The 13275-nt window shown below is 44.6% G+C and overlaps 1 protein-coding gene across 6 annotated transcripts in view; it reads right to left on the bottom strand.

The window, feature by feature from the left end:
* The window catches only part of LOC137383959 (transcription factor SOX-13-like), a 224584-nt gene that overhangs the window by 26343 nt on the left and 184966 nt on the right, over positions 1-13275 (bottom strand). For 5 of the 6 annotated variants that reach the window (XM_068057411.1, XM_068057407.1, XM_068057410.1 and 2 more), the window contains 5 exons: positions 10118-10186; positions 8400-8517; positions 5414-5490; positions 2347-2512; positions 326-364 (listed from right to left, as the gene is read on the bottom strand). In XM_068057411.1, coding sequence (XP_067913512.1) covers positions 326-364; positions 2347-2512; positions 5414-5490; positions 8400-8517; positions 10118-10186 — 469 coding nt within the window. The remainder of the gene's footprint in view (positions 1-325; positions 365-2346; positions 2513-5413; positions 5491-8399; positions 8518-10117; positions 10187-13275) is intronic. The other variant, XM_068057408.1, reaches the window with a different exon arrangement.

Below are 13275 nucleotides of genomic sequence, written 5' to 3'. Positions count from 1 at the left end.
CTGCAGAAAGGACACTGCTCTCTGCCTCATTGCTGCATAACACATGATTCTACCCTATTCAGTTTGACCGTAGAGCTAGTCCTGCTGTTACTATCCCCATTTCTAATGGACTCAGACTTTGCTCCCCTGCCTGGTGCTCTTGCTGGGAACGTCACTTGGGTTTGGGAGATCACTGGGCAGTACACTAGGTTAGACGATGGCTTTTGACTTACTGTTAGGGGAGTGTGCTATATTCCTAATACATCAACAAAATAAACAATAAAAGGTGTTCTCTCCAGTTGGCTTTACACACAAGGTTAAAATGTAAAAATGAACAATTACTGACCCCAGTGATTCCTCCAGAAAACTTCTTTACTTATCATTTCTATTGAAGAAAGGCAGTTGAAAAGGAGAGTTAGTACCCTATTAAACACAGAGATCTGAGCTATTCCCCACCCAACATATCACCGCCTCAGTAATGTACAAAGACACAGCCACCCATTGTCACATCTGTTGGGCACATTGATGGCCATTGTACACTCGAGTTTACATCTGCTTTTAACATGGTTAAAGCTAATGACACCAGCTTAGCTTCATCTGGAGTAACCGTTTGAAAATAGAACATCTATGAACAGGTTTAAAGACACAGCTTCTATGTTTTTAACTGTAAACATCAATAACATTCCTGTGGAGATGTCCTTTGGCCACTATGGGTGGCAAATGATGATAAAGGAACAAGTTTACAATTTCATTACAGCGCACAGAAAAAGCTTCCTCTCCTTCAGTGAGCAATAGTTTTGAACCACACAAAGTGATGGGATGTGGATTCCCGGTCACGGGCCCCGATACAGAGACTTCTCCATCACCCGTACCTCACTGCATACAGATTATCAAGCACAAACCAAATACAATCCTGCAGGGAGCATGGGGAAATACTAAAAATGCCAGTAAGAGTCCACAGATATTAATTTCCACCCAAATAAATGTTAGGTTTTCCTGGAGGTGACAGATTGCCCTGCATCCGACATGATGCAGTGCTCGGCTCAACAAGTGAGAAATATAAATTACAGGACTGTCCATCAAAAGACACCAGCTAAATGGCCACAGTAGGTCTGAACTATGGCAATGGAGGAGTAACAGTCACATGGCAGTGTTTGTCTTCCATCCTAACTGGGAAAATGTGACAGGGCACTTGCCAGATATGGTGCAGTGTTCATGTTCTGTTGGATCTAAGAGATTTTGGAGGACAAGTAAGTGTTATGAAGGAAGAAATGGACCTTCTTGAAGGCACCTTTAGCACTAGAGGATATGTAGGATTTCCATTTGAAATCAGATGAAATAGCCAAGAATCCAATGGGCCAAGAAAGGCCAAAGGTAGATTCATTAAAAGGTGAGAGCTGCTAGATGTTGGAAAGACTTGCAGATGAGCAGGAACATGTCTTTGAAGAAATGGAAGAAACAAGATTTTCGTTGTCCCAAAGAAAGTGAAGATCAAGATAGTGATGTGGCCTGTGAGAGAACTGGAGATCTTAAAAATTGAAAGAAGAATCTGAAAGAAGTTGATCAGAGTGAAGAACCTGGGTGTATGCTAGTATATGGAGCGTGGATGCCTCTGATGAGGCACTTCCCATCCCAACGCCGTTCAGTTTGCTGAAGTTTTGTAACAAACTACCTTTCGAGTCAAACCTTCTAAAAGCGCCCTGTTTAAAAGTAACGCTCACTGTACTGGGCCCTGCTGCAAACTTCTCCAACTTGCACATGGGGAAGCAATATAATTTGTACAAATACATCTTGAAAGGTTTTGTTTTTGCAGATGAGGTTTTAAATACACGTGGTCAGAATGTGTGAAGTTCGCATAAGGAGTTGCTTTATAATGGGAAGGTCTGTATAAATCAGTAGCTTGATGATTAAGGTTACCCAAAAGGCTGGTCTTCAGAATGATTATATTCAGCCAGCTGATGTTTCTTTCGGACAATGGCCCTTTCTCATTGCTTCTCTCTGCTGCGGAAAAAGAAATTTAAACAAACTATTGCGCAGATGTTAATAGCGCATAGCGCATGTTTTGTTTAAACATGCATAGTAATTTTTCTCAACTTAGGGACACTAGCTCACGTTGGGGTACTGGTTCTACAGCACTGGCAGTCAGACTTTTAGTAGCTTGCCCACATGTCACCTCTGAGCCTAATATGTTGACAGGCTATTTGACCATAAGAGGCATCACAGCTTAATGCCGACGGCAGTAGTCAGCAATGATCTCATGGACAGGAGCAGACTGCATCACCACCCCGCCCCCCCCAAAAACAAACAAACAATCTATCAATCATCAATGCAGTAGAATCATGAAGACTTGTACAAGTCTCCCCTTACCTCTGGTTAACAAGGATGTTGGTGTGCTGGACTGTAACTCTGCTGGGATCACAAAGCTTGAAGGTGAGGGCCCCCTCCTGAGTTTGGCCTGTGGAGATGAGGGAGACTTCGAAATGTCTGCCCCTTTAGTCTTTGCTGTCAGATTCAATGGCTGAGAGGCTTCCTCCTAAAGAAAGGGACAGAATAAAAGAACAGTTTAGAATTTCCACCCAGGGCACAAGTTTTTCCACAGATGCACTGGAGTTGAGGTATATTGACGAGTCTACCAAAAAAAATCCTTCTCAACACTCAAGAAAAATCTCTCAAATCAGTACCACATTCTACTCATTTTCCCCATGATTCGAATCACTCTAGCAGTGAACTTACATTTAAACAGAGGACCATCAGTATCTACTCTACAACAACAGGACAACTGGAATGGGAAATCCTGGGTACAGCTGGGATGAGGGAGCACAGACAAGGAGGAGAATACAGTGAGTAGCACTGGCATTCAACATCTTACTTGGGATTCAGATAGCTGATAATGGGGTTGAGGATAGGGATAGGGTGGCTTCTAAGCAAGCTATTCAAATCAGTAGCATGACATTTTCAAAATACCATTCCAGCATATAATGAATAGTCATGGTCATAGCTTCAGCACTCAGCTAATATATTCAGGAGAGAAGTGGCAGATCAGCTATGATCTAATTGAATGGCAGGGTAGGTTCGAGGGGCTGAATGGCCTACTCCCGTTCCCAAGCATAGATTGCATGTTGAAACCCACTCCAGAGACTTAGGACCTTAATCTATGTTCACACTTCTGTGCAATACCGAAGAAGTGCTGCATTGTCAGAGGTGCCATCTTCTGAATTGAGACATTAAACCAAGGCCCCCTCTGTCAGTTCAGGTAGATGTGAAAGATCCCATGGCACTATTCAAAGGCAGGCAGTGGAATCTCCCCAGTATCATGACCAAAATTTATTCTTCGACCTTGCTTCTGATACAAAAATTTGTGCAGAGCTTAACTCCTGCTGGCTCCACCGAGAGAGAGAACCCAAAGAAGTGCAGAAAGTGCAGTGAAGGATCCTCTAACTCTGGCCTCTTGAGCATCCCCAATTTTAATTGCTGCACCATTGGTGGCTGCACCTTCAGTTGCCTAGGCACCAAGTTCTGGAATACCCGTGCCACACCTCTCCACCTTGCTTTCCTCCTTTAAGATACTCCTTAAAACCTACCTCTTTGACCAAGCTTTTGGTCAACTGACTTCATGTCTTCTTTTTGTGGCTCGGTGTCATACTTTGTTTTATAATGCTCCTGTAAAGCGCCTTGGGATGTTTATTACGTTAAAGATGCTATGTGAATACAAGTTGTTGTTGTTTACCAGGGTGGTACCAGGAATGAGGGAATTTTGCTATGTGGAGAGATTGGAGAAGCTGGGATTGTTCTCTCTTTTGGAGCAGAGAAGGTTAACGGGGTGACCTTAATAGAGGTGTTCAAAATTGAGAGAGGCTTTGGTAGAACAAGGAGAGAGAAAATGTTTCCTCTGGCAAGTGGGTTGATAACCAGAGGTCATAGATTTAAAATAAATGGCAAATGAACGAGAGGTGAAGTGAGGATAAGTTTCTTCACAGAGGGTTGTTGAGATTTGGGATTGCATCACCTGAAAGGGTAGGGCCAGCAGGATCTGTAGGAGCTTTCAAAAGGCAATTGGACAGGTAACTGAAGAGGACGAATTTGTGGGTTTATGAGGAAAAGGCCAGGGAGTGGGACCAAACTGGACAGCGCTTTCAAAGAGCCAGCACAGGCATGATGAGCTGAATGGCTTCTTTCTGTGCTGTAATATTTTAAAATGAAACAAAAAAAATCATCACCAAAATTGAATTACCTGATCATGTATCTCATTGCTGTTTGTGGGACCTTGCTATGCCAAAACTGGCTGCTGCATTTACCTCCCTAACAGCAACTACACTTCAGAAAGTAATTAATTGGCTGCAAAGCACATTGGGACAGCTGGAGGGCAGGAAGGAGCTTTAATAAATCCAAGCGCTCCTTGACAGTTATCTTGGCTATCGTGAAATGGACGTGTGAGGAAGCAGTTAACTCCTTCCATGCTTGAGTACCATAGGGAAGGAAACATGAATCAAGAGCAAAGCCACAGTTTAAACTAAGGATTATAACAAATAAGATACAATGCAGCCTTTTGTTTCTGTTTAAATATCTAGAGATTAAAACAATTTACTCACATGGAGATAGTTCCCATGACATTTCAGATCCTAAATGAAATCAAGGCTTCAAGTAAACAACATTGCCAGAGGCACTGATCTGTTGTTGGAGGATTCTCAGCATTGACAAAGGAAACTAAAGTTCACAGTATAGATCAGCATCACAGGGAACTAACAATGAATTACTTTTGAAATGTTGTGACTGTTATGTAGGCAAACTGGGCAGCCATTCGAACACAGCAGTGACCCGCAAACAATGGGAAGAAGGCAGCCATTTATTATATTGATTGTCTGGTAGCACCATTTGACGGAGGAGTTCAGGCCAGGTCAAAAGGGGAACTCCCTACTCTTCCCCAATCTTTACTGTCTACCTGAACACAGTCCTGATTTTATACTCATCCAAAAGATAGGACAAAGATTCTCCGTTTCAGGACTGTAAAGGTACAGGGAGGGCGATAAGGAGTAGGAAAATAAGACTTGGCATCTAAGAATGAACTGGATTTCACTTTTATACGAATGGGTGGTTAATCCCGGCTGCCTGAAAAGCCCAGTTCCCTCATTTTTCCTGATCCACTGTGACATTTGCTACATGTGGCTAACTGTTCCTGCGAATTATTCCATCCTGACCTTTCGGCTCCTTCGACTGGGAATAGATGTATCCTAGTACGCTGTTGTGAAGCACCTTGGGACATTTTACTACATCAAAGGTGCAATATAAATGCAAGTTGCTGTTGCAGTAATGCAAGGGAGATGAATCAACAGGAATGAATTTTTTTAAAATCTCAATCTTTGCAAACTCCAGAAATGAATTTCACATTATCCCACTTCACTCTTCACTCACAGCATAGATTACCTACTGGACTCACGTGTGTATGGGCAGGGCTAGGGCCTGGAGTCCTCCTGGCTGCTGGGGGAGTTGGCATCAGCTGCAGACCATAGTCACCTGAGGGTGGGGAAGGGAAAAAACTCAAATACATAAAAGTGGCGACATTCATTTCATAACATAATTAAACTGGTCGCTGAGATACCGGAATACTGATCAGCAATTATACAAACTAAAAACAGTTCTCTTTCAACTTCAATTTTCTCTCCTTTTGAAGGTGCTAGGTTAAGATTTTCTTAGACAATAGTTGTGCCCAGCAGCTCACCACCGAGCCAGCTTTCAGCCAGGACAACGAGACTATTCCAAATTGGGTCATCACAAACCAAGCTCAATCCCGTGCTCGGCCACAATCCCACACCTTCCAGCACAAGTCACTGGATAGTAACCAGGAGTGGGAACGCTTGCTGATATTCTTCTCTCAATTTACAGCACAGAAGGAGGCCAATTGGCCCATCATGTCTGTGCCAGCCGAAAAAAGAGCTATCCAGCCTAATCCAATTTTGGAGCAATCAGTCCGTGGCCTTATGTTATGGCACTTCCAGTGCATATCTAAACACTCTTTAAATGCAATGACGGTTTCTGCCACTACCACCCTTTCATTCAGTGAATTCCAGACCCCCCACCAACGTCTGGGTGAAAAAAGTTCTTAAATTCCCCTAATCCTTCTACAAATTACTTTCAATCTGTGCCAACTGGTTACTGACCAGCCTGATAAGAGAAATAGGTCCTTCCTAGCCACTCTATCTCAACCCCTCAATTTTGTACACCTCAATGAAATCTCCCCTCAGCCTCTTCTGTTCCAAAGAAAACAACCCCAGCCTATCTTTCCTCAGAGCTGAAATTTTCCAGTCCGGGCTACATCCTCCTAAATCTCCTCTGTACCTTCTCTAGTGCAATCACATCCTTCCTGTAATGTGATGACCAGAACTGTATGTGGTACTCTAGCTGTGGATGGAGATGGTTGGGCCAAACGTGTTGACATCCTGCTCCTGTCACTACTTGAAGTGTCAAAACATTTAACAAAAGGATTCCACCTGCACCAGGTACAGGAAGCTTTTCTACAGTTTGTTTGAAAGAATGACACATGTGCAGGCGACTCCTTTCTAATTTGAACCTTAATCAAATTTCTTCTTGCTGGAGAACAGGACTGCTGCTTTCTTCTGGCATATTTAATATAATTTTCAGCCTTCAATAGAAATATATATTAGCCTGGGATTTTCTGCTCAACACTTGCATAGAATGTCATTATTTGCATTGGTGCCCAGAAAAATACCCACGCTTGGCGCCCAATGCCACTTCTTCTATAGGAAACTTCCGTCGTGGCTCAGGAGAACGTCTTTGCCAGTCTTCAAAAGGGGGCTCAGCACTCTCATAGTACCCGCCCTCAACACAGCCCTCTTGGATACAGTCTGAGCCAATGCAATGTGAACTGTTAAACTCCCTCCTTAATGGAAGAACCCTTGCAGAAAATGATCTCCAATATGTCATTTTCTGGAACAAGATATAAGCTACGTTGGTTATTAGAGAGAGCGAGAGTTGGAAACAAAGTCTTAGCCACAAGAAACATTTGTATTCTTGCAGCGTGAAACCTGACTGCTCAGAATGAGGAGAGTTTATACTGGGACTACACCTTAGTTCAGTCCATGTCTGATAAGAGATTAGCGTGCAAAAATTAAAGCACATGGGATTGGGCGTAAGGTACTGACATGGATAGAGAACTGGTTGGCAGACAGGAAACAAAGAGTAGGAATAAACACGTCTTTTTACGAGTGGCAGGCTGTGACTAGTGGGGTACCGCAGGGATCAGTGCTAGGACCCCAGCTATTCATACTATATATTAATGATATAGATGAGGGAATTAAATGTAATATATCCAAGTTTGCTGATGACACAAAGCTGGGTGCGAGTGTGAGCTCTGAGAAAGATGCAGAGAAGCTTCAGTGTGATTTGGACAGGTTGAGTGAGTAGGCAAATACATGGCAGATGCAGTATAACGTGGATAAATGTGAGGTTATCCATTTTGGTGGCAAAAACAGAAAGGCAGATTATCTGAACGGCGATAGATTGGGAAAGGGGGAGGCGCAGTGAGACCTGGGTGTCCTTGTGCACCAGTCGCTGAAAGTAAGCATGCAAGTGCAGCAGGCAGTTAAGAAGGCAAATGGTATGTTGGCCTTCATAGCGAGAGGATTCGAGTACAGGAGCAGGGATGTCTTGCTGCAATTATACAAGGCCTTGGTGAGACAACATCTGGAGTATTGTGTGCAGTTTTGGTCTCCTTATCTGAGGAAGGATGTTCTTGCTATGGAGGGAGTGCAGCGAAGGTTCACCAGACTGATTCCTGGGATGGCAGGACTGACGTACGAAGAGAGATTGGGTCAATTAGGCTTGTATTCGCTAGAATTCAGAAGAATGAGAGGGGATCTCATCGAAACCTACAAAATTCTAACAGGGCTGGACAGACTAGATGCAGGAAGGATGTTCCCGATGGCGGGCGAGTCCAGGACCAGGGGTCACAGTCTAAGGATAAGGGGTAAGCTATTTAGGACTGAGATGAGGAGAGATTTCTTCACCCAGAGAGTGGTGAACCTGTGGAATTCTCTACCACGGAAAGCAGTTGAGGCCAAATCATTCAATATATTCAAGAAAGAGTTAGATATAGTTCTTAGGGCCAATGGGATCAAGGGATACGGGAAGAAAGCGGGAACAGGTTACTGAGTTTGGATGATCAGCCATGGTCATATCGACTGGCGGTGCAGGCTCGAAGGGCCAAATGGCCTACTCCTGCTCCTATTTTACTATGTTTCGATGATGTTGGAACAGGATTACTGGCAGCTAAGGTGATCCCCTTTAAGTAAAGGAAGCAACTGAAGGCCAGCAAGATGCCCATACGTTATAAATGAGATCTCTTGCTAGGCAGATTGCGGTGCCTTCATTATAAACAGCCCCACATGTGATTGAAGAGAACATACTTGGCTTGCAGGACAGTCCTGGTTGCATTTGAAGTCCAAGCTGGGGGTCGCTTGTGACTGGAAGAGGCTGCGGACTATGAGGAAAAGCTGGGATCATTACAAAAGGCAGGTTGACTTGCTGAAAAAAAAAGGAAACAGTCCATTCATAAATAGAGTTCAGTCATAAATAACAGCAGAATTACAAGACCCCCCCAATTACTGTAGAAAATTCAATGTTGCTCGATTCCACAAACATCCAAATGAATAGCAATAAACATTTCACCACAATTAAACACGGCTTTGGTTCTTTCTTTACTCTGATCCACAATCGTGCCACCAAGGCTCGAGCAATGCATTGTGTCCCCATCACATCATACATTAACATGTTCTTTACTAAAAGGACTCAGGTTAGAGATTTTAAAACAGGCGAACACACCAGTACATCTCCACTGGTGGCAAAACTGGCATCAGAACAGCACACTACCATATTGAAACAGGGAAGGAGGTCAGCAGGACTTTTTAAAAATTCTTTCATGGGATGTGAGTGTCAATGGCCAGGCCAGCATTTATTGCCCATTCCTAATTGCCCTCGAGAAGGTGGTGGTGCGCTGCCTTCTTGAACCGCTGCAGTCCATGTGGGGTAGGTACACCCACAGTGCTGTTAGGGAGGGAGTTCCAGGATTTTGACCCAGTGACAGTGAAGGAACGGCGATATAGTTCCAAGTCAGGATGTTGTATGATTTGGAAGGGAACCTGAAGATGGTGGTGTTCCCATGCATCTCCTGTCATTGTCCTTCTAGGTGGTTGAGGTCGCAGGTTTGGAATGTGCTGTCAAAGGAGCCTTGGTGAGTTGCTGCAGTGCATCTTCTAGATGGTGCACACTGCTGCCACTGTGCGCCGGTGATGGAGAGAGTCAATATTTAAGGTGGTGAATGTTGTGCTGATCAAGTGGGCTGCTTTGTCCTGAATAGTGTCGAGCTTCTCGAGTGTCATTGGAGCTGCACCCATCCAGGCAAGTTCATACTCCTGACTTGTGCCTTGGGGAGTCAGGAGATGGGTTACTCAACATAGAATTTCCTGCCTCTGACCTGCTCTTGTAGCCACAGTATTTATGTGGCTGGTCCAGTTCAGTTTCTAGTCAATGGTAACCCCCAGGTTGTTGGTGGTGGAGGATCCAGCAATGGCAATGCCGTTGAATGTCAAGGGGAGATGGTTAGATTCTTCTTGTTGGAGACAGAAACTGCCTGGCACTTGTGTGGCGTGACATGCTCACTCAGCCCGCTAGCTACCCCTGGCAAAGCCCAAGCCTTGAAAGACCCCTTTATTAATACCATTCTCAGTTCTCATTGGAAACAAGCACAGAACTGAAAAGACCCAGTCATCTGTACATTCAATCCATTGCCACATTAACCTGCAGGTCTGCATGACGGTCAAGCAGGGGCTAACTGTTTTATGTAAAGGGTCAGTTAGTCACCACCCCCACTTCCACCAGCCCTCCAACCAAACAAACCATTTTGACATAACTAAAGTGCTGAAAAGCCAGCTTTACAGTAGCAGCTGAACGATCACCACCAAAATTCTATCCTGTGTCAAATGGTCAAAGGTCCAAGAACAAATAGAGACTTGGTACTCATGAATGAAAATTACATGCTGGGAGTCCCAAGGGACAGTACGAGCGTACGTTCCTAGCACAGCATCAGTGAATACAATATTAAAACAGTAACTGCTGGATCTCTTACCTGAATCTGCTGTTGGAGGAGGTTAATTTTGTGCTGCTGTTGAATGAGTTGCTGCTGCTGCCTTGCTATCTGTCAATATTAGAAATCGACAATGATTTTAACTTTCAATGGTGCTAGAATGGCTTTAGATCATCAATCAAGATTGTTATGTAGGGCTGAACTGTGTGAGAGGGAGCTGAGTGTTAGGGTCCATTGCTTTCTCTACAGTGGCAGCCTCACTCATTTCCCATTTCTGTACTTGACTCTTCACCTATTCAGGAATTGGCTACCAGCTCTTTCCTAAGAATTCTGAACGTCTAACCAGTAAAGTTTGGAAATCGCTTTGAAATTTGCCTTGTGACAGAAAGAAAAACTTGCATTTCTACAACACCTATCACAACCTCAAGACACCACAAAGCACTTTACAGCCAAATAAATATTTTTTAAGCGTAGTCAACTGTTGTAATTTTAGATTAGATTAGAGATACAGCACTGAAACAGGCCCTTCGGCCCACCGAGTCTGTGCCGAACATCAAACACCCATTTATACTAATCCTACACTAATCCCATATTCCTACCAAACATCCCCACCTGTCCCTATATTTCCCTACCACCTACCTATACTAGTGACAATTTATAATGGCCAATTTACCTATCAACCTGCAAGTCTTTTGGCTTGTGGGAGGAAACCGGAGCACCCGGAGAAAACCCACGCAGACACAGGGAGAACTTGCAAACTCCACACAGGCAGTACCCGGAATCGAACCCGGGTCCCTGGAGCTGTGAGGCTGCGGTGCTAACCACTGCGCCACTGTGCCGCCCATGAACCCATGATTATCTGCCTCAAATGAGAATGCTCCCCACTGGAGCCCCGAGCAACTGATGCCGAAATGACACACTGATTCCTTTTCTTGCGTCAATATTTCTGGAGGTTGAGCAGAACACGGAGAAACCAGTCTGTGCTGGACCTGCCCGACAGGCCGTACTGCTTTTGGAATTGGGAAATGTTGGTGGGGGAGGGGAAGAAAAATCTTTTTTCAATTAGTGATTTATGTATGAAAACTAGAATTAAATATGCACTCGAGATTTTGTACAACAGCGATGTTTTGGAAAGGAGAACCAGAATACAGATATTCATGAAAATAAAAGAGAATTATACACAGATGCTCACAACAACACTCCCGCTATACTCTAGGTCATTATCGAGAGAGTGAGAAAATTAAACCAACAAAAATAGTATTTTCTGCACATCTAAAGTATTATAGAAAGCTCATTTTTCTGGAGCTGCTATTGATATGGGATGAGTGCAGGGTTACGACTGTTCAACAGCATGAGCAGAATGATATTTGATGTATGAACAGAATATGCTGGAAATACTCAGCATTTCAGACAGCATAGAAGAGAGAGGAATAGAGTTAATGTTTCAGGCCTGTGACCTTTCGTCAGAACTGGAAAAAGTTAGAGAAGCAACAGGTTTTAAGCAAGTACAGAAGCAGGGAAAAGGGGGGGGGGGGGGGAAGGGAGGGGAGGAAAGACAAAATGGAAGCTGTGTGATAGGGTGGAAGGCAGGAGTAATTCAATAGGAAAAGGGATGATGGCGCAAGGCAAAAAAAGAATGGGAATGCGACTCTTTCTCCGTAGACGGTCCCCGACTTGCTGAGTATTTCCAGCATTTTTGACTTATGTAGCAGATTTCCAGCATCCAGTATTTTACGTTTGAATTAATAATATTTGACAGCTGCATTAGGGAATTCTGTCCAATGGAAACTAAGGAGATGATGTTTAGTCCATTCAACAAGTAAATGGCCTTGGTCAGTAGGGAGTCCATATTTATTATTCGATTCAGGTTCTGTATTTGGAATAAACTTGGTTTTAAAAAAAGTCAAAATGTAATCTTTAGGACAGTCAGTATACCCACTTTGAATGCAATTGGTTGCAAATGGTGTTAAAACCCACATTAGCTCCAAAACCAATGTGGAGGGTGTCTTGTGACAGAGTAAGAGCTTCTGGGTTTGTGACTGCGTTTTGCCACAAGGAGGTCTGGAGCAGAGCGGAGGGTCTTCCACACAGTGGGCTGAATTTAGTGGAGCCGGTGGGGCTCTCATGGCCAGGCCGAAAAGGCTTTTGGGAATCCCACCTCAACCATTAACTGCTCGGTGTCGGGATCCCCATACCTTTAAGGATGAGGATCCTGCCGCCAAGAGCTGCCAGCTCAGTAGTATCGGCAGCACTGGAGACTCGGACACAAGGTAAGTGAGGCAGGGTTGCTGGGGCCAGTCTGGCAGGCTGTGGCGATGGGGAGAGGGAGTGTGGGCACTGAGTGCAGGAGGAGTGGGGTTGAGGGTTGTTTTCAGCCTGGGGTCCTCCGTGGGCCACAGATTGCCCACAGAGGAGGGCACCCACCCCCGCCAAGCCCGCAGTGAGCTCACCTCATTTCATTGGGCACCCTCCCCGTGTGGTGAAGGACCCACTCCCCCCTCCTCTGAAGGGTCTCAATTGGCCTCTGGGTGGGAGGGCTGTCATCAGTCTATCCCGCCCTGACTTAATGGCGGTGTGCAGGGCCCTCCGACACTTCCCGTCGCAATTCTATGCGATCCCCCACCCCACCTCCTAGTCCATCTCCAGGGGCCTATTAAATCCAGCCCAGTAGGGGAGTCAACTATCAAAGACACCATGTGCCACACGCACACTCTCCCTGTTGTTGGCTTAACAGCAGCGCCAGCACTTGGCTTGCAGCAGTTAAACCTGGTCAACGTGCTTAGTGGAATAAGGCGACGAGGGAGAATTTTTATTTTGAAAGCCACATGGAGCAGGAGAGAAATACAGAAGAAAATAAAGTTGCAGTGAGTGTGTGAGACTGAGCACGAGTGAGAGAGAGGGCAAGCAAATGGGAGAGAGAGAAAAAAACAGCAAGATTTATAAGAGATTTGGCTGAGTTTTATTCTGTTTCATGTTGCAGTTTGTTAGTTCAGCTCTGTTGGTAATATTCTCAACCCACAGATTAAGCACATAAACCAGGTTGATACTGGTGAGCAGCACTAAGAGAATGCTGCATTGTCGGAGGTGCTGCTCATCAGATGAGATTTTAAACCGAGGCCACTTAATGGCTCACATGGACATTAAAAGATGTGGCACAGTTTGAAGAAAAGGAGTTCTTCTTGATAGCATTCCTTCCTCAA

The sequence above is a fragment of the Heterodontus francisci genome, chromosome 25 (assembly GCF_036365525.1).
Source record: "Heterodontus francisci isolate sHetFra1 chromosome 25, sHetFra1.hap1, whole genome shotgun sequence".
NCBI classification, from domain to species: Eukaryota; Metazoa; Chordata; class Chondrichthyes; order Heterodontiformes; family Heterodontidae; genus Heterodontus; species Heterodontus francisci.
Note: the sequence above shows the minus strand (reverse complement) of the source record. Positions and strands in the feature narration are given on the sequence as shown.